Consider the following 26,977-nt stretch of genomic DNA (forward strand, 5'->3'; position numbering starts at 1 on the left):
GCTGTGCCTGTTGGATTGCGTGCTCCTTCTCCGGGACAGGGTGCAAATCTTAGCGGTCCGCCAGATAACCAAGGTAGATCACTTCCTTCGCCTGAACGACACACTTTGCACGACATAAACGGACTCCAGACTCTGAGAAGCATTTAAGCACAGCCTCCAAATTATCCAAATGTCCTTGCTCCGAACCTCCCTTATACAAGACGTTGCCGAAGTAAACAGCGACACGTGGCAATCCTCGCAAGGTGCTCTCCATGACGTGTTGAAAAATAGCACAAGCAGAGGACACTCCAAAGCGCAACCATATATACTTATACAGGCCCCTGTATATTGATAGTAACTGATGACCAGGAAGCAGGGTCCAACTCCCAACAGCAGGTAGGGGCAGCAAGGTAGCATTGTGGATAGCACAATTGCTTCACAGCTCCGGGGTCCCAAGTTCGATTCTGGCTTGGGTCACTGTCTGTGCGGAGTCTGCACGTTCTCCCTGTGTGTGCGTGGGTTTCCTCCGGGTGCTCCGGTTTCCTCCCACAGTCCAAAGATGTGCAGGTTAGGTGGATTGGCCATGCTAAATTGCCCGTAGTGTCCAAAATTGCTCTTAGTCTTGGGTGGGGTTACTGGGTTAATGGGTATGGGGAAAGGGTGGGGGTGTGGGCTTGGGTAGGGTGCTCTTTCCAAGAGCTGATGCAGATTCGATGGGCCAAATGGCCTCCTTCTGCACTGTAAATTCTATTCTATAATCACGATGAGCGGGAAACGCCCCTTCTGGTGTCCGTAAGCAACAGAGGTCATGGTAATCCCAGCAATGTCCAATGGCTATCCCGCATAGGTGGCCAACCTGGCCTGTGTATTGGTGAATGTAAATGTCTGTATACGCTGCTAGATACGCTCAAATGTCTTCTGGCCAACCACGGAGACCGCTGTGCTGGTGTCCAACTCCATCTCAAATAGGTGACCATTAACCCGTACCATCAACTGGATGGAGGCCACTCGGGGAGCTGCCACACAATGCAGCTGCAGGCTGTCGTCCTCCGTCTCCACATCCTCGGGAGCGGTATCATAAGGTTGATCCAGATGGAAAGTACGCCCCCTGGGTTAGCTCCAGCCCCTGCCGGAACGACGGCCTCTCTGACAAACCCAGGACCGGCGTCCACGGGCCGGCACCCACAAGTCCTACATTGGCACAGTTCCTTCTCCTCCTTCGGGGAGGAACGTCCGATGGCCACTGCCATCAGTCTTTACGGCATCGCACCCAAGGTCCAGCAGGAGTGTGGGGGGATGCTTTTGGAAGGATGGGGATGTGCCCCAAGGTGTGCACCTCCATTCCCTGTAGCTGCTGCACTCCCAGTTCTGTGCTCTCTCGACACAACGCTATCTGGATGGCCTGTTTAAAAGTCAATGTTGATTGATGCCGCAAAACAAATGGTCTCGTAACATCTCTGACAAAGTGTTACCATAGTACTCCACAATGCTGCGTAGCCTGTAGAAGAATTCAGTAAGGGATTCTCCAGGGATCCTCTCTGTGTGTTAAACCGGTAATGCTGGACTATCGTGGACTGGGTTAGGTTAAAATGCTGCCCCACCAAAGTCACAAGTTGATCAAATTTTTCGCTGTCAGGTGTGGCTAGGTATGTAAAACTTCTTATCACACGAAATGTATGTGCGCCACAGTTAGCAAAGTGACCACCCGACGTTCATTTTTGGTGATGTCATTTGCCCGGGGGGGCAGCTTGATGAAACAGTGGTTGGCAATGCTGCCTCACAGCAACGGGGTCTCAGGCTCGATCCCGGCTCTGGATCATTGTCCATGTGGAGTTTGCACATTCTCCCCGTGTTTGCTTGGGTTTCGACCCACAACCCAAAGATGTGCAGTGTAGGTGGATTGGCCACACTAAGTTGCCCCTTAATTTGAAAAATGAATTGGGCACTCAAAATTTATTTTTAAAAATGTTATTCACCTAGCAGTAGTAACGGGTACTGGTTCCAACTCTCCAGCGCAGCATCAAAGGCATCCAGACATCCGTAAAGAGGCATGGTATAACAGAAAAAGAAAACTTCCATCCTGTACCCAATAATAGTCCGAGGAGGTGGCTTCAGCAGCGTAGACAGCTTTCCAATTTTAACCCTCATCGCCAGTTTTGTGAGGGCCATGAATAATCCATTATGTGTTTGCTGAGTCAAACAAAAAGTAACTTTATTAACAATATTATATACATGGCAGCAGTAGTCCACCACTGCTACCTTCACTAGCTGGTACCACACTGGCCAGCTCTATTTATATAGGTGTAACTGCTAATTACTTCTCCGCCCCTTATTGGGGGAACTCAAACTGTACCTGAATAGCTCACACTCTGAGGTGTTGGAGGGGAATCTGTCTCTGAGCTCCAGCTGCTTCTAGCTGTAACCTTGCTCCCTGACCTGGTGTGTTATTCTGTATGCTGGCTGCCTTTTCTGGACTTTGAAGCCTGGCCTATGGCAAGGGTGAACATTGCTACAATTAGTTGGATGGAGGAGAGGTTGCTTGCAGGGGAAAGAGAGGATGGAGTTGCCTGCCTGCAGTTGCCATGCCTGGGACTCGTACTTGTTACTGGCTGCCTTTCTACTTGCTGACAGGAAGTGGAGCATGGGGTGGATTTTGGCTGGCCTGCTGCCAGGTTGAAAGTGGAGAACGGACTAATTTTTGCAGTTTTGGGCTGGATGGTGTCTGGAGACTGGAAGCCAGAACTTGAGAGCAGCAAGGTGGTGGCCCAATTTACTCTGTATTATTATTACTGATGTTGGTTTTGTTTTATTGTTGGGGCATTGTATGGTTATTATTGTATTTTTGAACCTAGCCGCTGGGTGCTCGCCAGTTGCAGCCCTCCTGCTTCTGTGCACTGGGGGTTGAGGGCTCTGTGTGGAGTTTGCACTTTCTCCGTGTCTGCGTGGGTTTCCTCCGGGTGCTCCGGTGTCCTCCTACAGTCCAAAATATGTGCAGGTTAGATGGTTTGGCCACACTAAATTGTCCCTTTGTGTCCAAAAGTTAGATGTAGTTATGGGGATGGGGCGGGGGAGTGGACCAAGGTAAGATGCTCTTTCAGAGCGTCGGTGCACGCAATGGGCCAAATGGTCTCCTTCTGCACTGTAGGGATTCTATGATATTATCACTTCCCGATCTCTCAACATTTAAGAAATACTCTGCCTTTCTGTCTATTATTTTTATCGAAGTGGATAACTTCATATTTATTCACATTATAATCCTTCTTCCATGTTCTTGCCCATTCACTTAGCCTGACCAAGGTGCCTTGAAGCCTCCCCCGCATCCCCCTCACAACTTTACATTCCCATGGGCAGGAAAAATACAACCCTCAAATTAAATAGTAATGAGTTTTTTCTCCTAACTACATGTTCCACCCTGGTCTTGTAGCTCCTCTTTTCAAAGTTGATGTTGGGGACACCATGACACCCTCTTAGAGGGGAACTTGCAGCTGGTGGTGTTCCCATGTGTCGGCTGCCCTTGTCCTTCTCGAAGGTCGTGGGTTTGGGAGGTTCTGTCTAAGGAACCTTGCTGAGTTCCTGCAGTACATCTTGTAGATGATACCACATTGCTGCTACTGTGCATTGGTAGTGGAGGGAATTAATGTTTGTGGATGGGGTGTCAATAAAGTAAGCTGCTTTGTCCTGGGTGGTGTCAAGCTTCTTGAGTGTTGTTGGTGCTGCACACATCCAGGCAAGTGGAAAATATTCTATCGCATTCCTGACTTGTGTAGATGGTGGACAGGCTTTGGGGAGTCAGGATGTGAGTTACTCGCCTCAGGATTCCTATCTTCTAACCTGCTCTTGTGGCCTTGGTATTTATATGGCTAGTCCTGTTCATTTCTGGTCAACCCACTGAATATTGATCGTGGTGCTATATATTTATGTTGAATAATGGAGAAGTAGAATCAAATTTTAAATATATATAATAAGTAAAAACTTTTATCGGGTAGCTTATTTCCTAATGTTCTTTGAATAATGAGAGATGTTTGTCCTCAATGCATGCTTGTCTATATTTTAGAAACATAGGACTGAGGAGGAGGCCATTTGGACCTTAGAGTCTATCCAATATTTGATAAGATCATGACCGATCTGTTTATGGTCTAAATTCCACTTCCCTGTATGCCCTCCATAACCGTTGACTCCCTTGTCAATCAAATAACCATCAAACTCAGCATTCGATAAATTGACAACTCCTACACGGATTCCTGGGAAGAGAATTCCACAGATTAACAACCCTAGAGTGAAAACATTTTTCCTCATCTCCATCTTAATGGGGGGACCCTTTATCCTTTAACTGTGTCTGCTAGTTTTAGTCTCCTGTTTTGTTATATATAGCTGTCTTTTGTGATCAATGAAGTAATGCTGCTTGTAGAAAGCTGCTCACAAAGGTCTAACAATCTTTATGGCATGGGCTTCCTCTTTCCTAAATCAGTTTGTTTCTGACACCAAGTCAAGGGATCTCCAGCATCCATCAACAGTGATGGTATCAAAAAGGGTAAAACAGTTGGAATATACTTCGACAGAAAGCCAGTAAGTAACAATAACTGAATTGCTTTGATTTTAATGAAACATTTTTCGAGATAGTGAAATAAATAATTGGATAATGCACATGGGATTAATGTAGAAAATAAAATAAAGTATGATCAAATATCAAACTAAGATAGGGACAGCATGGTAGCATAGTGGTTAGCACTGCTGTCTCTCAGCACCAGAGTCCTGCAAAATATATCAGCTAATTCAATGCCCTGCAGGGGCTAGCAGTGACCCAGAATAATTCACGCAGCTTTAGCTACGGATACGGGTCTCTGCACTTCCAGTTTTGAGTCCACGGAGGTAGACTGAAAACATAGAACGCACGCCTGAGGATATGAACCCCAGTCGCCTATAAGGCCTCTCCAATCTCTCTCTCTCTCTCTCTCTCTCTCTCTCTCTCTCTCTCTCTCTCTCCCCCCCCCCCCCCCCCCCCCTCTTCACCAGGGCGGCCGCGGACTGAGTCCGCAGCAGCCACACAAGCATCCCGACCACCAATAAGTGGTTAGTTCCAAGCTGTCAGGAACTCGGCCCCCAATCGGGAGCTGAGGATCGCTGGGCTGGCCTCTGTCAATGGGCCCCCAGGGGCACGATATGCTCCGGGGGCGCGGAGATGGAGAATCCAGCCCAAGAAATTTCACCAGCTTGATTAAAGGACCTCATTAATTTTGACACCCGGCCTTTAATGTCAGAAAACAGAATTGTTAGATTTCTGTTCCATTTATAGCAGCTGACATCAGTATCATATGGTGTCCTCAAACAAACTTCAACATCCACACAACTTTTATTTATTTTACCTTTTTGGGAAACAACCCAGCGCATATATATCTTGTAAAAGTATGGTTTTCTTGCTGATTATTGAAATGAGGCATCTGGGACGTTTGTATCCGCTTCATATTCGCAGTGATGTTGGGCTGCATTCATGGACCATGTTGTAAAATAGCAAACGCTTAATCCGAGTGCCTCCCACTGGGTAAAAGTTAAGGAAGATAGATACATCAATCATTTAAACCTTTTAGGGCAGTACAGTGGCTCAATGGGTTAGCCCTTTGCCTCACGGTGCCGAAGTCCCAGGTTTGATCCCGGCCTTGGGTCACTGTCCGTGTGGAGTTTGCACATCCTCCCCGTATTTGCGTGGATTTCGCCCCCACAACCCAAAGATGTGCAGGCTAGGGGGATTGGCTACACTAAATTGCCCCTTCATTGGAAAAAATGAATTGGGTACTCTAAATTTTTTTTTTAATATAAATCATTTAATCCTTTCAGGTAGGTTTGACAGTGCATCAGCTCATCAAGCCCAGGCCAAATAGACCATCAATGTTGAAGCCTTCAGGGTAATGTCTTCTCATGGAAGCATTCACACTTATTGGTCAAAAATAATTCTACCTCAGTATCTTCGTATAGAATGATATTTGTCCAATATAGGGGGCCATTGTCAGCTTCACCACACGTCTGGGTGAGCTTGCCAAAGGGATTGGGCAGATTTGCAATAAGTAGGTGATGCAAGTTTGTTGCCCAGATTACAGTATCAAAAATGATCCCCCTTATCTTAAAGTGATGTATATACTTTAAGTTGTGAGATAATGGGCGGGATTCTCTCAGCCCACGCCGCTCTGACACCGGTCCGCCAATTCTCCGGTGACCGAAGAATTGACGCCGGTGTGGTCGGCATGGAGCTGGTCGGGGGCTGCTCTACGCGCCCCCCCTCCCCGGCAATTCTCCGCCCGGGATGGGTCGAGTGGCCGCCCTAAAACGTCACAGTCCCACCGGCGCCGTTGATATCTGGTCTTACCCGGTGGGACCTCCTGTCGGGAGCGGCCTGGTGCGGGGTGAGGGGGGTCCGAACCCCCCGGGGGGGCCTCCACCATGGCCTGGCTCGCGATCGGGGCCTACCGATTGGCGGCCCAGCCTCTGCTGATTGGGTCCTCTTTTGCCCCGCGCTGGCCCCTGCATCCCTACGCCATGTTGCATCGGGGCCGGCGCAGAAAAGGAAGCTGCCGCGCATTCGCGCCGGTCACAGTGAGCATTCGCAGTCCTGCGACGCCCATTTGATGCCAGTATCGGCAGCTGGAGCGGCGTGGGTCGCCCCAGTGCCGTGCTGGCCTCCTGTAGGGCAAAGGATCGCTACACTTAATGGTCCGATGATGCTGTTGTTAAAATCTCCAGGTTTTACGACGGCATCAACACTCTGCCATCAGATGGGAGAATCCCGCCCAATATCTTTGATTGTTGTCATTTGCAGTATAGAAGGAGCCCATTCTGCTCAGCAAAATTCTATCATCTATGTCTTTCTGTGGAGCAATCCAGTCAGTCCTATTCCCCCATTCTATTTCCTTGAGCCCTGCAAGAATACTTCCTTCAAGTGCCCATCCAACCTTCTTTTGAAATAATTAATTGTCTACACTTCCAACGCCCTTGTAAGCAGTGAGCTGCAAACCATTACCACTTCCTGCATAAAAAAAGTTATTTCTTATCTGTTGTAGAAAGCTAATTAAATATGTGCCTGACTTTGCATCACATTCTGATAAAGATCTGCCTCACTTTGTATTTGGTGATAAGAACATATGGATTAGGAGTAGAAACAGGCCATTCAACCCCTCAAGTCTGCTCCATCATACAATATGATCATTGCTGATCTTGTATTTCAGCTACACCTCCCCATGATATCCCTGTGATCCTTGATTCCCTTAAACAGCTTGACGTGGGTCATGTTGCATATATTTGTAACCTTGACCAACGTAGGCAACACCAGGAAAATTTGATTAGCTGACAAGCCGAGATTGAAAAATTGTATTCATTTGGACCTTGAAAAAAGTTGGATGCAAGGTTGTGTTTTATTGGCAGCCGCCGTTGTCAAGTTTGCGTCCGCAGGCTACCTGTCACTGTGATTGGTTTGCTGCATTTTCATCGATTCTCAGTCAGACCACGAGATCATAACCTGGGAAAGCAGACATTTGCAGCTTGAATCATGCCTCCTGCTGGTCAGTGATTGAACAGCATGAGTGGAGATCGCTCTGACTCTGTCTGCCTTGCACTTTTAGCTAGAGGACAATTGTGCTGTCGTTTGACTTGCCCAGGGGAGAAACAATTGCTGAATTGCAAAAGGTTAAAATTGATGCAATGGATTGATGGAATCATAAGCCATTTCTGACTTTTCACACAAAAAAAGACATTTTGATGAATTTCTTTATTTTAGAAAAACTGCATTGTTTACTTTCTTGTTAACGTTCTTTCTCACAGGCATCCACTTAAGAAAACAGCTTCAAAGAATTCACTTGGTTGCTGAGCAATACTTTAAAATATTTTCTCCACTATACAGGATACTGTTCATGCTGTTAGAGGATCAGTCTGTTTAAGTGGAAGGGTATTGACATTAAAACCTGTGACAGGTTGAATGAAAAAAAATCGAAAAGTTTACAGTAGATGAATGGGTTGACCTGGAAGTTGTGGAAATGTTTTCAAGCTGCACCTCAGCACCTTGGGCCAACAGAGTGGCCTTTAAGCTTGAGCGAGCTTGGCTCTTTCCAGCACAAAGCTCTAATTTTCATCTTTTCAAACTGTTTTCTACCACTCGGAGTAAAATTAGTATTGACAAGGATAGAATTTGTCTCCTGAAGGAGAAGATTCTGCCCATGTAAGTGCTAATGCAATATTTGTCTGTCGGTAACTTTACACTTTACACTCCTTCCCTGCCATACCTAATACACCAAAAGCAAACTGCGCTCTGTGAAATGTTATTGTGTCTGAAGTGCTAGCAATTTGAGGTAAAATGATTTCTATTTTTTGCCATCCCTCACACAAGGATATTTGTGTGATTGTTTGCTGTTGATATACAATTAGTCTCTCCTAACGTTTAATCCACAAGTGATGGTGATTTTCATTTAAACAGTACACTACAATCAAGCAGCAATGTATTTCACTGTGGAAAAATGCTGTGGGTATTCTTTACAGTAATTTAGTAGCCGAGTTGCGAAATTGAGTATGTGCAACCTATTATTATGCACCACTCACAAAGTGCAAGTGGATGAAAATTGATCCTGTAAGTTGAAAGAGGGATAAGTGTTGTGCCCTTACTGATGGCTGTGCATTTTTTTTTCTTTGCTTAGTAATTTGTTGATTTCATTCCTGCCCCACTTTAAGACAGCAAGTGGGAAAACGATTTTCAAAGGCTGGTCCAATTTTTGTTGAGGGTCACACTTAGGTCCCTTGCTGCAATTCACTGTAGTTAACACTTGTTTTAAAATGCTCAACTATTAGATTAAAGCTTTTGCGAGGAAAGATTGCATGTGAAGTGGTTTGAGATGAAAAATTTCATGAAATTTACTGCGGTGAGACGCAAAGTCCTTTTCTAGGATTTGAGAGATCCGAACGTGAACGTTCTTCATAGATGCTACAGTATTGATGCTACCGTATTGATTCTACAATATGGGTGCTGCAGTATCGATGCTACAGCATTGATTTGACAATAAAGGTGCTACAATATGGGTGCTGCAGTATCGATGCTATATACCGATTCTACAATATGGGGGCTGCACTATCGGTGATATAGTATCGATTCTACAATATGGGTGCTGCAGTATCGATGCTACAGCATTGATTCGACAATATAGGTGCTACAATATGGGTGCTGCACTATCGGTGATACAGTATCGATTCTACAATATGGGTGCTGCAGTATCGATGCTATGTACCGATTCTACAATATGGGTGCTGCACTATCGGTGATATAGTATCGATTCTACAATATGGGTGCTGCAGTATCGATGCTACAGCATTGATTCGACAATATAGGTGCTACAATATGGGTGCTGCAGTATCGATGCTATACCGATTCTACAATATGGGGGCTGCACTATCGGTGATACAGTATCGATTCTACAATATGGGTGCTGCAGTATCGATGCTATGTACCGATTCTACAATATGGGTGCTGCACTATCAGTGATACAGTATCGATTCTACAATATGGGTGCTGCAGTATCGATGCTACAGCATTGATTCGACAATATAGGTGCTACAATATGGGTGCTGCAGTATCGATGCTATGTGCCGATTCTACAATATGGGGGCTGCACTATCGGTGATACAGTATCGATTCTACAATATGGGTGCTACAGTATCGATTCTACAGTACCAATTCTACAATATGGTGCTACAGTATAGGTACAGTATCGATGTTACAATATGGGTGCTACAGTATCAGTGCTGCTGTGTCGATGCTACAGTATTGATTCTACAGTATAGGTGCTACATTATTGATTCGATAGCATGGTTGCTATATAATGTACAATTCAGGTTACCTCTATTTTGCTGAAACTAATTCAAAGAGTATTAGATTTCTGTGATGGAGTTTGCCAGATTCGAAAAGTTAGCTGCTTTCTCCACAGATGTTGTCAGACCTGCTGAGATTGTCCAGTATTTTCTGTTTCTGTTTCAGTTTCCAACATCCACAGTAATTTGCTTTTATCTTCGATTTCTGTATTTGTCTATCAGTTTAATAAGGTATCTATATAAAATTCAATTCCCCTACATGTAAATAAAATAGTAATAAGTGACCTTTTACCACTTTGTGATACTGTTTTTCATCTAAAGAGGAAGGAATTCAGCAAACAACGATAGTTAGCTTTAAAGACAGGGGGCTGGACTCTCCGATTTTGAGACTATGTCCCCACGCCGTGGGAACGGTGGCATTTTATGACAGAAAAAATAACATAAAACAGCCAACGATCCTCCGCTTGGCTGGGGGCTATTGTCAAGGCAGCATGGAGCACCCGGCTCTAGTTGCCGATACGGCCTGGACAATTGCTAGGTCCGTGGCATCACATGTGCACGACAGCGGCCTGCAGTGGCCTGCCGTGCAACATTCCGCCGTTTGCTTGGGGACCCGGCCTGCATAATAGTGCCCCCCTTTTGGATGGCCTGCATGCCCCGAACCACCCCTCCACAGTGCCCCAACCCCTGGCAAAGGTCCCCCCTGCCCGTGGATTGTCCCCCCCCCCGCCCCCCCGGACTGGAAGCGCTGGACTGAGTCCGCAGCCGCCGTGCCGAGTTCCCAATGGATGGGATCATGAGAGACCCATGCCGCTGGGAACTCAGCCGGTCGGGGGCGGAGCATCGAGGGGTGGGCCTCAGACGACGTCCTGAGGCAGTCGATACGGCGCGCGCTTTGGAGGGAGTAGAGCATTGCGAAAGCGGCACCGCCCCCGATTTGGTCGCAAACTTTGATTCTCCGGCCGATGGGTGTGCATCAAATCTCACCGTTATTTCACATTGGTTGAAATGTTGTAGAATCAAAAAATTCATTCAATGAAGTATGAGCAGACCACAAAATAAAGCAGGAAGAAATACACAAATCAACATGCCGAAGGTGAGATTAAAAACTTAACGGGGAGCAATTTCAGAATTATTCCAATCAAACATAAAAAGCTTGGATCTTGTGCAGCTTTTTCAGTTCCTTTTTTATCCCTCTTTCCTAAAGAGGCCAGCATTTTTACCCTTGAAAATGTGGCAATGAGCCTTCTTTCTGAATTGTGTGGTGAAGCTACTCCCACAGTTTGGTTCGGGGAGGTAATTCCAGATTTTGACCCAGCAATGATGAAGTGGCGAGGGTTGAGATGCCCAATCGATGACCCTTAAAAAGATCACTGGAGGTCTCTCAAAAAAGGTTAGTTTTGTCATGTTGTTCTTCAAATTTCTATGGGGCCAGGAGGAATAGACAGGGTCCTCTGGACCCCACCAAAACGTATTCACTGCTGCCCTTGTCTGCCATCTCCGCACTCGCACCCTGTCTTTATGTAAAAGAGAGCTATGCCAGACGTTATTGTTACTGTCTTGTCTAATTGACCTTCATAAGCAATAAGAGCAGGTCCATTCAGCCCATCGAGCTTGCTCCACCATTCAGCCAGATCATGGCGGATCTGATTGGCACTTTAGCTCCACTTTTCTGCCTCTTTCCCCAATAACCCTTGACTCTCTTTTCAATCAAAAATCATCTATCTCAGCCTTCAATATATTCAGTGATCCAGCCTCCACTGCTTGCTGGGAAATTCCTCCTCACCTATATTGTAAATGGGAGGTCCCTTATTTTAAACTGTGTCCCCTAGTTCTAGATTCCCCTTTGAGGGGAAACATCCTCTCAACATCCACCCTGTCAATTCCCCGCAGATTCTTATACACTTCAGTAAGATCACATCTCATTCTTCTAAAGTCCGATGAGTACAGCCCAACTTGCTTAATCTTTCAGCTGAGTGAACTTTCGCTGAACTGCTTCCAATTCAAGTATATCCCTCCTTGAGTCAGGAGACCGGTACTGACCTTGGAAGTCAGAGGAATCTCCCAGTTTTTATTTTCCGAAATTGGTTAAAGTTTATTTTCTCATGTGTCACTCAGGAGATTGTGTGCCTGATGGCGATGCAGGTGGGTCAATTATAAACTCCACTGTTTTACTTAAAAGTGATGAGAAAGATCTCATTGTAGTTGGAAGAACAGAGGCAGTGGAGGGTATGTTTGGTACTGCTAATCTAGATTGTATGCTTTGAAAAATGCAGAAATGTCTTCAGTTTGCTGTCATTAATTGAAAACTACATCATAGGTATGGCAGTGCATCAATCAGTATGTTTATTGTGTCATCCTCCTGTTAACAAACCCAGGACTAACATCCATAAGTTCAACTTCCAAAGCGGTTCTACTGGTAAATTAACTTTGACTCAGTCCTTGTACTTATCAGTAGACCCGATGATTGATACAAGATTAAATTTATTGCACAAAGAAGCTCTTGTATTAAAAGGGATCATAAAGTTTCATGTTTGATCCCTGCTCAAGCGAAGGTAGGGGAACTCAGCCAGGGCAGCAGTAGAGGGTTAGAATTGCCTTTACTTTCTTGAGTTAGGAATGTTAAAGCTTGCCGATGTTCCTGAGCCTCAATCGCTCTCATCGATTGCTATAGTTCTGGAAGTGTGATAACCAAATGAGGGACAAGATTACCGGGCTCAGTTTCAGTACCTTCCACAGTTGAATAACATGCCGACACACTCTAAATAATGGCAAGTGGATAATAATCACTTGGATGAAGTATCAAATACACTTGTTACTGACAGAACCATGCTCAATGTGATTTTTTTTTGTTTAATCCCCAAAAATTAGATTCCATATTTAGCACAGGGGATCTGCTCTGGATTCTCAATATGGGCAATTGCGTGTGTAACATGCACAATTGAAGTTGTTACAGAGTGAAGAAACATCAGTCAACATTGGATTTAATCAGATTGTGATGGGAACTCCACATTTGGTCTGGTCATAGCTGTGTCTGATCCAGGAATGTCTGCCACAGTCAAAATGTGAGATATTTCTGTCTCCATTTCTGCTGCTGCGTCAGTTTGCCTGAATATCAACCAATTGCAGAATGTATTGAGGTCAAAAACAACAGGAGGTTGGAAAAACTTCAATATTGGCAGCTATTTGTTTCTCCTACTACAATTCTGGGATTCATGTTTGGATTATAAACCCAGAGAATACAATTGAAATATTGCAACCCCTACGTTCGTTTCTCATGGAAAGAGGTGTTTCAATTAAATTTAATTTTTACATTTAAACATGATGATTGCACTTGATACATTTGTTTGCATTTTAATGATGCTTGGGAGGGGTGCAAATAGTATTTCACAAATGAACTTCCAGCTATCTTCGGAGGTGAACCCGGTCCCATCTTTATACCCCTGATGGATTTCTGTCTATTTGGAACCCTGGATATTCGTTATCCCTTCTTAGTTCCCAAGTAACAGAGGCCAAGTCTGTGCTTTTTGTCAAAGTTCAATTCAACTTTATTTGTCAGCTTGTGTCACTGGTAACTTTATTTGTCAATACAAGATTAGGTCAGATTGATTGTCTTTAGTGAATACAGTGGTTGAATTTTCATTCAATTACAAATCGTGGTAATTCTTCAAATCATAATACACAGTATAAAATGACAGTGATTTAAACAAAAGAAAGATGGCGATTTAGCAAAGCAAGCAAAGAAAATAGGTTTCGGAAAGAGATAGATTGATTCCGGAATGGATTTTTCCATCCCGACAAGTGTTGCTTAAGGAGATTATTATCTTAAGGTCGTGCCTTTTTTACAGCTGTGCTTGGCTTTAACTAATTTATAATTCACTCAATTCGGCCAAACTGTCTGTCAATCAATTCAAGAGAGATAGGTATTTAAATATATTGGTACAAATTTTCCCATACCATCGCCTGCTAATTTTCCAACTTATCCACAAATGCATCTACATATTATTGGGGAAACAGTTTTTGGTAAGAAAGTATCTCTCTAGACTGCCTGTTCCCATAGAAATGGAATTGCCCGTTCTTCCACACAATGGGGCCTTTCAGCCAGCTGACGTCACTGTTCCTTCAGTCTCTGGCAAGTTCCAAGCAATTTGCAAAATGTTCCCAGCTATTCGACTTTCCTCACTCTCATGGTTAATATGATCTAGTTAATTACTCTTAATGAGTTCTCAATTAAACCTTTTACCTATATCATCTCTCGCTAACTAGAAAGCCAATTTCTATCAACCCCCCAAATTAGAATTGATGTATGAAGTTCGGTCGCTTTACTTGCGACAGATAGCCGCTACTTCTGCCATGAGTCTTGTTGCATTTTTAAACTTTGAATTCTGCAAGAAGGAAATATCTTTTACTATTTGCTGTATGAAAATGATGAGGATAAGCATGGTACTGCTGACAAGATTGTGAATCACATGTTATGCATTGCTCAGGTACTTGTCCTCAGTTTACTCATGTACAGATTGAGAAGTAAACAACCTTGGAAGCAGTTTTGATTTCTAGTTCGCAGATTTCAAGTGTCTCATAAAAATTCACACTGATGCTCCAAACCTGCGAATTTAAGTGGCTTGCAATTATTTTTCTAATATATTTTCATTATGAATCACAGAATGAAGATGCGGAGGCTGTTTCTGGCCTACTGGTAGTAGTCGTGTTCCCTCACCTGCCAAAAGACGCTGCAGTGGAATGGCATGTCATTGCCCTAACTGATGATCCCAGTGAGAGGAAATACTTCATCATAAATAAGAAGTTTCAATGTTATGTAATTGACTGTGAAGTGGTTGTGTCAAGTTCGCTGTCAAGTGCTGCTATCTCATTGGCTGTAAGTCTTCTATCACCCTCAGCGAACTCTTTAGATCTAAAGGATATACTGCAAGAATTAGCCGTTGTATTCCAGCAGGCAGTGGATAGACTCCCTCAAGACGTAAACAAGCTTCCTTTGTGCTTCAAAACCTTCTTTTGTGAAAACACCATAGATGCCAGCTTTGTGCGAAGAGGTAAGACTGTCTCGTTGATAGAAGTTATAGTTTAGTTGGAAATATAGAACTATAATGTGATAATGTTGAACCATTGACTTTGAGACAAGAGCTTGAATCCCACGGTTGACTGTCATTTTTGGATTGATATTCCCAAAAGGTAAATGCCATAACTTATGGCCCAGTCATCCTCATGTCCTCGCCATCCCTCTCAAACTATCCTTTTATTTGACTCTCTATCCTTGTGTATCCTTCCTTTCCCACCAATATTGGGAGCTGTACCTTCAGCTGCCTACATTCCAGACTATGGAGTTCCTTTCCTAAACTTCTCTACTTCCTCAAATCCTTCTCATTCTTTAAGAGTTGGCTTTAAACCCACCTCTCTGATGAAGCATTAAGCCACAGCTTATAACATCCCCTCCCTTTCATTGACGTCACGTCCATTTATTTGACTTTTATTTATTTATTTGCGTTTACGAGGTGTCTCAGGATGTTTTTCTGTGTTAAGAGTTCATATAAGAGCAAACTGTTCAAGTGACATTGATCAATTAAGACACTTTTATTGTCCTGACAGAAATAAAAAAAGAGAAAAGTATATCAGCAAAACCACAACCCATGCAGATTCTACATCATAATCGAGAAATAGAATAAAGAGATGGAAATATAGACAAGAGGCTTAGGTCTTCCTGTTCCTTACCTGGCATAGATACAACCAATTAATACGAATGTGACAATGTCCTTAAATGTGTCCTGTATCAGGCATTGGTGGATGTACTGGGAATGGAGCTGAGGCAAAATGTGGAGATTTGGCATGCTTTCTGGGTAGACAAAGTCTATCAGCAGACACTGAGCCGACATTGAAATCCTGCTGTTCACCTGCACCGAAAACTCCAGCCCAAGGAGGGTTCTATGATCTTTGAATCTGTGTGATTAGTATATTAACTTAAGTAAATTTACTATACAGTAGATAGAAAACTCAACTGTGAGCAATAAACAAGTGTTTTCACAATAATATGGATAGAAATTCCATTGACAAAGTTCACTTGGCATGTTCATAATCTGAGATTTGGTCATTCCTCAGAGCACATGTAGTCTCATGGTGAGTTTTGTTGCCTTATTTGGTGGGATGATAAGTCGCATTGCACCAAGAAATTGCATTGATGGTGGAGCTTGGCTTGGTCTGTACAGGCTGGGGGAGGGGTGGTGTCATAATCAAGATTTGGCCAACATGACAATGAGGGGACCATGGTGAGAGCTGGGGAATGCCAACTTACCGTGTTGGAATGGAGAGCAGGGAACTGCATAGGTTTGATGGCTAAACCTGGAGGAGAAGATGGGTGACAGAGGAAGCCAGGAACAAAATGGATGTGGTTCACCAAAGCTGCGTTGGTTGACCTCAAGATGATCGGTGAATGGATCATGATCCCCAACCTCTTTAATTGCTCAGTTACTCAGAAAACAGTCTTGAGATTTCCCATTCACCAATTTCTGACCAACGAGCTATTGTAACTTTGAAAGTATGTTGGATGTCATGTTGAGCATTGAGGTTTACCAAATGCCTCACTTTGTTTCAAGGAAGCACCTTTTACAACTACCCGTGTCTCAAATTTGAAATGCATCTGAGCAACAAGTTTCAGTTGAACTGACATGGAAGTCATAAAATCAGCCAAGATGTACAAGGCCCTTTGGCACTTCTGCTTTCATCCTTCTGGAATACCAACCCAGCCATCTTCCCTTTACAACATCTAGCTGTTTCTTAAATAAGTTTCGGGATCCTATCCTTGGCCATACTTACTGGCAACTAATTCCACCTGTTATTCATTCCACATGTTGACAAGAGGAACGGGTAATTTCGAAAATAGTATGGCGCCATACAATTAGTACCATTATGACTAGAGTAAAAAGACCCACTGATTCTTCTAACCTGTCCCATAAAGCTATATGCTGACTTCTGCATCACCATAGACGTACCCAGTCCACCCAGAGACATTCCACAAGTCCACTATTCTCGAGGATAAGAAGGACAACATAGCACTCGTCTTGGTTTGAGGTGAATGGTGCCCCTTAATCAAGTCTACGCTTATCAGTACAAATCTAGTGATCCTCCTCTGAACTCTTTACAAGTTTCCAATGTTTCCCATCATGTGACGAAACCAAAAGCATAACATAAATTGTTGTAAGAGCTGGCCATTTGGCCCTTCAAAGCTTCTCTCCCATTCAATCGGATAGCTGGGGTGGGATTCTCCGCCCTGCCACACCAGTTTTCTGGTGCGGCGCGCCCCTTCACAAAGGGCCATCACGAATGGCTCAATCACCAGCGCGAACAACAACGGCGACAGTGGATACCCCTGTCCAGTTCCTCTATGCAGCCCAAAACCCTGTGAACTCATCCAGTTTGTACGTACACTTGCCACCGGGGCTACATATAACAGTCGCACCTAGGCCACAAACTTGGGCCAAACTCAAACATACACAAGACCTCAAATAAATACCTCCACCCCACCCGATCAAACGTCTTCTCTGAATCCATAGAAACAAATACCTCCGGCACCCACCCCACTGACAGAGTCATAACCACATTCAACAGCCTCTTGATGTTACTGGAGAGCTGCCTACCCTTTACGAACCCCATTTGAAGCTCAGCGACCACCCCTGGCACGCATCCCTCCATCCTCCCCACCACCAACTTAGCCAGCACTTTCACGTCTGTATTTAACAACGAAATACAACCACACTCCGACAGATTCTTTCCCTTTTTTTGGATTAGCGTGATTGGTGCCTATGTCAGTGTCTCTGGCAGTTCCCATTTCTCCAATGCCTCACTAAGCATCCTCAGCAAATGCAATGCCAACTCTGCCGCAAATGCCTTGTGAACTCCGCTGGAAAGCTGTCCGGCCCTGGAGCCTTCCCCGACTTCATCTGCCTAATGCTGTCAATCACCTCCCTAAGCCCCAGCAGCTCCTCCAATGCCTGACTTCTCTCCTCTTCCAACCTTGGAAACTCCAACCCATCCAGAAACCGTTCCATATCCCCTTCCTCTCCACCCGGCTCTGCCCTGTACAGCTTCTCATAGTACCCCCTGAACACCTCATTTATCCTCACCAGTTTTGGAACTATCTCCCCCTTCTCTGTTTGCAACCTTAGAATTTCCCTGTACACAGCTTGCCTCAGCTGGTGGGCCAGCATACGGCTCACCTTCTCTCCATATTCATATTGCACCCCCTGGCCGTAGCTGCCCCATTACGGTTCCTGTTGTCAACCTATCGACTGCCCCTGCAACCTCTTCCTTCCCGCCAACAACTCTTTAGTGGGGTTCCCGCGTATTTCCTGTCCACCTCTACTATCTCATCCAACAGCCATCAATGGTCCTCCCTCCTTCCTCCTCCTTTCCATGTGCACCATGAACGAGATAATCTCTCCTTGGACCACTGCCTACAACGCCTCCCAGAACGTGGCCGCCGACACCTCTCCGTTCTGGTTAATCTTCACATAATTCCCAACCTCACCTTTTCACAAAACCCCTTATCCACCAACAAACCTGAATCCAGCCTTCATCCCGGCCTCTGCACCTGCTCTGTTCTGTACCTCACCTCCAAACAATGCAACGCATGGATATCACATTTCCCACGTAATCTGCTCCCACCACCCCCAACAATACCGCTTGGCTCACCACAAAGAACTTCATTCTCAAGTGCACCTTATACATGTGTGAGAAGATGGAGTACTCCCTCCCCCCATTCCCCCTTCGGGTTCTTAAACCTCCATAGATCAACCATTCCCATACGCTCCATAAACCCTCCCAACTCCTTTGCCATCCTCACCTTTCCATTAACCTGGGGCTGGACCTGTCCACCCTCGGTTCCTTCGTGCAGTTAAAACTCCATTCATAATCAACTGGTGCCTGTCTAGGTCCGGAATCGCTCCCAATAAACCCCTCACAAACCCCACACCATCCCAATTTGATGCATATACATTAACGAGCACCTTTGGCATTCCTTCCAGCACCCAACTCACTATCACATACCTTTCCCCCCGGGTCCTCTACCTCCTTGGACCTGGTCCCCTACATCCTTGGGCCCCCCAAACCCCGTTCTTTTGTTCAATAAAATGGCTACCCTCGCGACTTTGAGACAAACCCCCAAGTGAAATACTTCTCCCACCCATTCCTTCCTCAACATAACCTGGTCCTTCATCGGGAGGCATGTCTCCTGTAAAAAGATCACCTCCGCCTTCAAACTCCTCAGGTGCGCAAATACCCTAGACCTCTTAATCAGCTTGTTTAATCCGCGGACGTTCCATGTTACAATTCTTACCGAAGGCTTGCGTCTCCAGTCCCCTCTACTGTCCGCCATCCTCCCCCCTCCGGCCCTGCCACCCTAAATCAGACCTATTGAAAAATGAAATGAAAATCGCTTATTGTCACGAGTAGGCTTCAATGAAGTTACTGTGAAAAGCCCCTAGTCGCCACATTCCGGCGCCTGTCCGGGGAGGCTGGTACGGGAATCGAACCGTGCTGCTGGCCTGCTTGGTCTGCTTAAAAAGCCAGCGATTTAGCCGAGTGAGCTAAACCAGCCCCTTCAAGATGGCCCTCCTCTCAGCCCATGAGCAAACTCAGTCTCCAACTCTGCCATGTCACAATCCTCCCCCACCCCTCCCTCACTTCCATCTCCCCCTCCGCCTCTCACGGCCTCCTCCTCACCTCTCCTCTGTTCACCAGTATTACCTGCCAGCGTGGCAGCTGCCGCTCAAAGGCCCCCCCTACACTCCTTCCCCACCCCACCAGTTCCTTATTTACCTGTGCAAACGGCTCCCTACCCACCTGAATAGTCCTCAACCAGCAACCTCACCCAGCGGACCCCACTTTACACACCCCTTACCCGTAAAGAAACAAACACCCAAAATCGCAAATTGTCCCCTCCAAAAAGAAAAACACCACAGACAGCGGGAGGGGGGTGTGGGGGGTGGTTACCCCCTTACATACTTACAAACTTATAGCTCCCCAAAGAAAACTCTCCCCCCCCCCGCCCCCTTCCAGCAACATGCAATAGCCATAACCTCTAACCTTTGCAGATACAACTCCTCCATCTCACACCAGCTCTCATTTCTCTCCCAGCTTATGGTCCCTTATAAAACCATTGGCCTCTTCTGGCGTTTCAAAATAATACTCCCATAGTACTCCTAGCATTCAAAAGAGGCCACAGTTTCGCCGGGTACAGCATCCCAAACCGAAACGTCCTTCGATACAGCACCGCCTTGGCCCTGTTGAATCCTGCACGCCTCCTTCACCAGCTCCGCACCAATATCTTGGACACCATTCCCCTCCCATTCACAGTCACACTTCTCCCTCTCCCATCGTAGAATCTTCTCCTTCTCAACAAATTTGTGCAACTGTAAAATTGCTGCCTGTAGTGGCTCCCCCACTGTCGGCATCTGCCTTAAAGACCTGTGGGCTCTGTCCACCTCTGGGGTCTTATCCAGCACCCCCTCATCCACCAACCTGGCCAGCATCCTTGACACATATTTTGTGGCGCTCGTTCCTTCCACACCCTCTGGCAGCCCCACAACCTGCCGTTTCTGCCGCCTCGACCTGTTTTCCTGCTCCTCCATCTTCACCCTCAATGGCTTGCATAAGTCCCCCACGACCTCCACCTCCAAGGACATGATCCAATCATTCTGGTCGTGCACCTTCTCCACCTCTCATATCATTGCCCCTTGTGCCTCAAGGTACTTCTCTACATGGTCCATCAATCCTCACAAGAGGTGCTACTGCTCCTTCAATGGCTGTCCAGTCACCATGCATCTCCTTCCTTTCCTGGCAAAATTTGTCTTTGATGGAGGCCATCAACTGTTCCATCTGGGCCTTTCCCACTGGTGATAACCCTTCCCCCTCCGCCATTTTTGCAATTGTTGCTGCGTCACAGATCCCCTCCAACTCCTTAGCCAGGCTTTTAACTGTTTTTTGCCGGGTCTGGTAACCAATAGACATGCCAATTTTGGGAAAAACCTCTCCCTCAACACCTTCTGCACACCTAGCTACCCCGCTAACAAGTATAAAATGCCCAAACCGACGCCTTGGAGCCAGAGCTGCCTTGTAAGTGACCGCTCACTCCATGGCCGCCACCGGAAGCAATCAGTGTATCCCTTCTTAGGTAAAAAGGCCAAAACTGCACACACTACTCGTGTGTTACCTCTCCAATGGCCTGTATAATTATAATAAAGATTCTTTACTTTTGTACTCCAACCCCTTTGCGACAAAATCTAATATACCATTTTCCTTCCTTATTACTTGTTATCCCTTCATATTAACTTCCTGCAATTCATGTGCAAGGACAGTTTCATCTGAATTCAAACATTTTCCAAACTCACCACTGAAAAAAACATTTATTTTTGTTTTTACTACCGGTGGATAGTTTCACACTTTGCCACATTGTATTCTGTCTGCCAAGTTCTTCATTCACTCAACCTGCAGCCTCTTTATGTCCTCTTTACTACTTACTTTTCCACCAAACTTTGCATCATCAGCAGACTTCACTCAGTCAATTCTATTCTAAGTCCCGATTACAGACTGAAAGTGGCTGAGGCTCAAGTACTGATCCTTGCGATACCCTGCTAGTTACAGCCTGCCAACCTGCTCATTCGTATGTTAACCTGGACAAGTTCATGGTTTTTCTCCACTAACAAATTCTCAATCCATCCAATAAATTATCTCCAACCCCATGGCAATAAGGTGACAATTTGATATGGTGTGGCACCTTATCAAATGCTGTTTGAATATCCAAAACCATTGCGTACACTGCTTCCCTCTTATCCATCTTACTAGTTAATCCTCAAAAAACTAACAAAAATATTACCCAATTTTCCTTTCATAAATCCATGTTAACTGTTGACTTAGCTGACTTTGTTGACTTTTGCCTCACTACACACCCGTAATCATACATTGTTGCATTTTGCTTTCCACTGATGTTGGGCTAACTGGCCTATAGTTCCTCATTTTCTCTATTTTTCTTTTATTGAATAGCGGGGTTATGTTTACTACCTTCAAATGCTTGAGAACCGTTGCAGAATCTAAAGAATTCCGGAAGAGCAAAACCAGTACACCATTTCTGCAGCTACATTCTGGTAAAACCCCAAGATGCAGGTCACTAGATCCAGGAGATTTGTCACCACTTAGTCCCATTAATTCCTCCAGTGCTATTTCTTTATTTGAGTTCCTTGTTCTCGCTAGACACGTGATTCCACATTATATCAAAATGCTTTTTGTGTCTTTTACCGATTTCCCCTGTCCACAGTGCTCTCAATCATACTAAATACACTGCTGCGTTATAATTCAGTAAGTTAACTTCAGGGTTAAGTCATGGCAGGAGATCCCAGACCCATGACATGTTCCTCTTGTGAAGTTGGGAAGAAACTGTACACATTGGACGGAATTCTCTGATCCATCGGCTAAGTGTTGACGCCGTCGTAAATGCCATCACGTTTCACAACGGCGTCAACATGCCCTCAGGAGCAGCGATTCTGATCCCTACAGGAGACCAGCGCGGCACTGAATCAACCCACGCCGCTCCAGCTGCTGATGCCGGCATCAAATGGGCGGCGCGGGTCTGCGCATGCACACTGCGACTGGTGACAATGCGCGCAGGCGCAGTGCGACCGGTACCAATGTGCGCATGTGCATTGGCTCCCTTCTCCGCGCCGGCCCCGACGCAACATGGAATAGGGCTACTGGGCTGGCGCGGAGCAAAAGAGGGCCCGAGCCCGAGAGGCCGGCACGCCGATCAGTAGGCCCCGATCGCAGGCCAGGCTTCAGCGGAGGCCCCCACTGGGGTCGGACACCGTTCCCCTCCAACCAGGCCGCCCCGGATGCATGCACGCCGAGGATCCGCCCGGTAAGACCACACATGGACGGCGCATGCGGGATTCGGATTTTCTTTGCGACCGCTCGGCCCATCCTGGGCAGAGAATCGCCGGGGGGCCGTGTAGAGCGGCTCCCAACCGGCGCCAATGGCGCCTATCCTCTGCTCTTCAGAGAATCAGCGGACTGGTGCCGGGGCAGCATCGAGCAATTCGTGCCCGGCCCATAGATTCTCCAGCCCGGCTTGAGCTGAGAGAATCCCGCCCATTATTTCAGCAGTGGCCTACCCAGATTCTTGAACAAAATTGCACATTTTTGTTTCGTAATCCCTGTGACTGCACTCTATAACCCTCTTTGCTTCAGCTGTGCCTGCCTGATAACACCCAGATCTCTTTATTTTACCACTGACTTCAATTTGGTTTCCCCTGTCCACAGTGCTCTCAATCATACTTAATAAACTGCTGCATTATAATTCAGTAAGTTAACTTCAGGGTTAAATCATGGCAGGAGATCACAGACCCGTGTCATGTTCCTCTTGTGCGCTGTGGGAATTGAGGGACCCTTTCGGTGTCCCTGGCTGCTTCACATGCAAGAAGTGTGTCCAACTGCAGCTTCTGTTAGACGGCTCTAGAGCTGCAGATTGATTCACTTTGGAGAATCCATGATGCTAAGGAAGTCGTGGATAGATAGCACGTTCAGTGAGTTGGTCACTCGTAGTTAAAAATTACTGAGGGAGATAGGAAATAGGTGACCACCATACAGAGGAAGAATAGAAAGGCAGTGCAGGGGTCCCCTGCGGTCATCTCCCTCCAAAACAGATATACCGTTTTGGATACTGTTGGGGGAGATGGCTCGCCAGGGGAAGGCGGCAGCAGCCAGGTTCATGGCATCGTGGCTGGCTTTTCTGTGCAGGAGAGCAGGAAAATGAGTTATGGTGGGCACAGTAAGAAGTCTACAACATCAGGTTAAAGTCCAACAAGTTTGTTTGGAATCACTAGATTTCAGAGTGCAGCTCCTTCATTAGGTGAGTGAAGGAGCTGCGCTCCGAAAGCTAGTGATTCGAAACAAACCTGTTGGACTTTAACCTGGTGTTGTCAGACTTCTTACTGTGCCCACCCCAGTTCAGTGCCTGCATTTCAACATCAGACGTATAGTGATAGGGGACTCAATGGTAATGGGAATAAACAGGCATTTCTGCGGACGCAAACAAGACTCCAGGATGGTATGTTGCCTCCCTCGTGCAATGGTCAAAGATGTCCCGGAGCGGCTGCAGGACATTCTGAAGGGGGACGGTGAACAGCCAGCTGCTATTGGATGGCTCTAGAGCATATTGGCACCAACGATATAGGTAAAAAACAAGATGAGGTCCTACAAGCTGAATGTGTTGGACTAAAAAGTAGGACCTCAAAGATAGTAATCTCAGGATTGCTACCAGTGCCAGGTGCTAGTCAGAGTAGGAGTGTCAGGACAGATAATGTATATGACTTTGGTTAGGCCACATTTGGAATACTGCGTGCAGTTCTGGTCGCCACATTACCAGAAGGATGTGGATGCTTTAGAGAGGGTGCAGAGGAGGTTCACCAGGATGTTGCCTGGTATTGAGGGTGCTAGCTATGAAGAAAGGTTGAGTAGATTAGGATTGTTTTCATTGGAAAGAGGGAGGTTGAGGGGGGACCTGATTGAGGTCTACAAAATTATGAGAGGTATGGACAGGGTGGATAGCAACAAGCTTTTTCCAAGAGTGGGGGTGTCAATTACAACGGGTCACGATTTTAAGGTTAGAGGGGGGAGGTTTAAGGGAGATGTGCGTGGGAAGTTTTTTATGCAGAGGGTGGTGGGTGCCTGGAATGCTTTGCCAGCGGAGGTGGTAGAGGCGGGCACGATAGCATCATTTACGATGTATCTAGACAGATATATGAACGGGCGGGTAACAGAGGGGAGTAGATCCTTGCAAAATAGGGGACAGGTTTAGATAAAGGATCTGGATCGGCTGGGAGGGCCAAAGGGCCTGTTCCTGTGCTGTAATTTTCTTTATTCTTTGGTCTTTGATAAGAGGAGAGGCTTGAGAGATGGCGCAAGAGGGTGTGCTTCAAATTCCCGTGATATTGGAACCGATTCAGGGGGAGGTGGGACCAGTATAGATTGGACAATCTGCACTGGGCAGGACTGGAACCAATTTCCTTGGGGGGATATTTGCTAGTACTGTTGGGAAGGGTTTAAACTAATGTGGCCGGGGGATGTCAACTGCTGCAGGAAGTCAGAGGGAATTAAAGTGGGGACAGAAACAAAAGGCAGTAAGGAGAAAAGTGAAAGGCAGAGAAAAGTCAACAATCAAAAAGGGCCACAGTACAGAGACTATGGAAAAACTCAGTGAATTGGTCCAGTAAGGCAAAGAGAAATAAAACATGCGGAGAGTGCACAAAGCATGACCGCACAGGTGGTTTGAGAAAGCAGGGCAGAGAGCAAGGGAAGTCTAGATTAAACTGCATTTATTTCAATGCAAGAGGTCTGACGGGCAAGGCTGATGAACTCAGAGCATGGATGGGCATATGGGACTGGATATTATACCTATTACTGAAAGATGGCTAAGGGAGGGGCAGGACTGGCAACTCAATGTTCCAGGGTTCAAACGCAATAGGAAAGATAGAATAGGTGGTAAGAGAGGAGGAGAAGTTGCGTTTTTGATTAGAGAGACTATCACGGCAGTACTGAGAGGGGCTATGTCCGAGGGTTCACGCTGAGTCTATATGGGTAGAACTGAAAAATAAGAAGTGAGAGATCACTTTGATAGGATTGTACTGCAGGCCCCAAATAGTCAGTGGGAAATTGAGGAGCAAATATGTAGGGAGATTACATATAGCTGCAAGAAAAATAGCGTGGTAATAGTAACTTTCCCAACATTGACTGGGACAGCCATAGCATTTGGGGCTCTGATGGAGAGAAATTCTTTGAGTGTATTCAGGAGGAATTTCTTATTCATTATGTGGATGGCCCAACTAGAGAGGGGGCAAAACTTGACATTCTCTTGGGAAATAAGGGGCCAGATTCTCAGCAGCCCCGCACCAAAATCACATTTGGCATGGGGGCGGAGAATCCACTTTTACACCCGAATCGGGCTCGGCACCGCTCCCGCGATTCTCTGGTCCTCCGATTTATGCGGCGCGGCTCGGGGGCATTGCCTGAGACCATCCCAGTGATGCTCCGGTCCCGACCGGCCGAATTCCTGATGGTGTGGTTCTAACCATGCCTGGCCAGTCGGGACTCTCGCGCGGTGGCTGCGACTCAGTCCACGGCACGCCTGGTGGGGGGGCGGGTGTTCAAGTACCGAGGGGAGGGGCCTTATGGGCGGCCGGGTTGGTGATCGGGCGGATTAGATGGAGCGGCGCGGGACAGATCGTTGGGACCTTGTTTGTTGGACCAGGTCTGCCAGCTGAGTCCGCCATCGCGTTTGGCGCAGCCACTGGAGGCCGCCGCCGTGCGCATGCGCGGACTCAGAACCAGAAGTGCGGGGGGTGTATCCGCAGCCAAAGCTGCGATAAGCATTCTGGGACCCTGCCAGAACCTTTTCCTGCAGATAGGTGAATAGCTCTTAATTTTTTAAAGGAAAGTCTGGCGTGAAACGGCAGCGTTTTTACGCCGGCGTGGGGCCATAGCCCCATTTTTGGAGAATCCAGCGCAAGGAAGGGCAGGTGACAGAAGTGTTAGTGAGGGATCAATTTGGGACCAGTGACCATAATTCCATTAGTTTTAAGATAGCTCTATGGAGAATGATAGGTCTGGCCCGAAAGTAAAAATTTTAAATTGGGGCAAGACCAATTTTGATGGTATTAGATAGGAACTTTCAGAAGTTTATTTTGTAAGTCTATTGGCAGGCAAAGGAACGGCTGGTAAGTGGGAGATTTTCAAAAGTGTGTTAACCAGGGTTCAGGGTAAGCACATTCCTTTTAGAGTGAAGGGTAAGGCTGGTAGAAGTAGGGAACCCTGGATGACTCGAGACATTGAGGCCCTGGTCAAAAAGAAGAAGACATATGACAAATAATAGGCAGCGAAGAGTATACAGATTGTTGGAGTCGAGTTAAGAGAGAAATCAGGAAGGCAAAAAGGGGACATGAGATTACTTTGACAGATAAGGCAAAGGAGAATCCAAAGAGTGTCTACAAATACATAAAGGGCAAAAGAGTAACGAGGGAGAGTGTAAGGCCTCTGCAGGGTCCACAAGGTCTTCTATGTGTGGATCCACAAGAGATGGGTGAGATCCTAAATGAATATTTCTCATTGT

General features: G+C 46.1%; 1 protein-coding gene across 5 annotated transcripts in view; it reads left to right on the forward strand.

The window, feature by feature from the left end:
• dph6 (diphthamine biosynthesis 6) overlaps positions 1–26,977 on the forward strand; it is a 355,827-nt gene that overhangs the window by 299,021 nt on the left and 29,829 nt on the right. For all 5 annotated transcript variants that reach the window (XM_038785975.1, XM_038785958.1, XM_038785967.1 and 2 more), the window contains exon 14: positions 14,480–14,867. In XM_038785975.1, the coding sequence (XP_038641903.1) occupies positions 14,480–14,867 (388 nt within the window). The remainder of the gene's footprint in view (positions 1–14,479; positions 14,868–26,977) is intronic.

This window comes from Scyliorhinus canicula, chromosome 2 (assembly GCF_902713615.1).
Source record: "Scyliorhinus canicula chromosome 2, sScyCan1.1, whole genome shotgun sequence".
Lineage (NCBI taxonomy): Eukaryota > Metazoa > Chordata > Chondrichthyes > Carcharhiniformes > Scyliorhinidae > Scyliorhinus > Scyliorhinus canicula.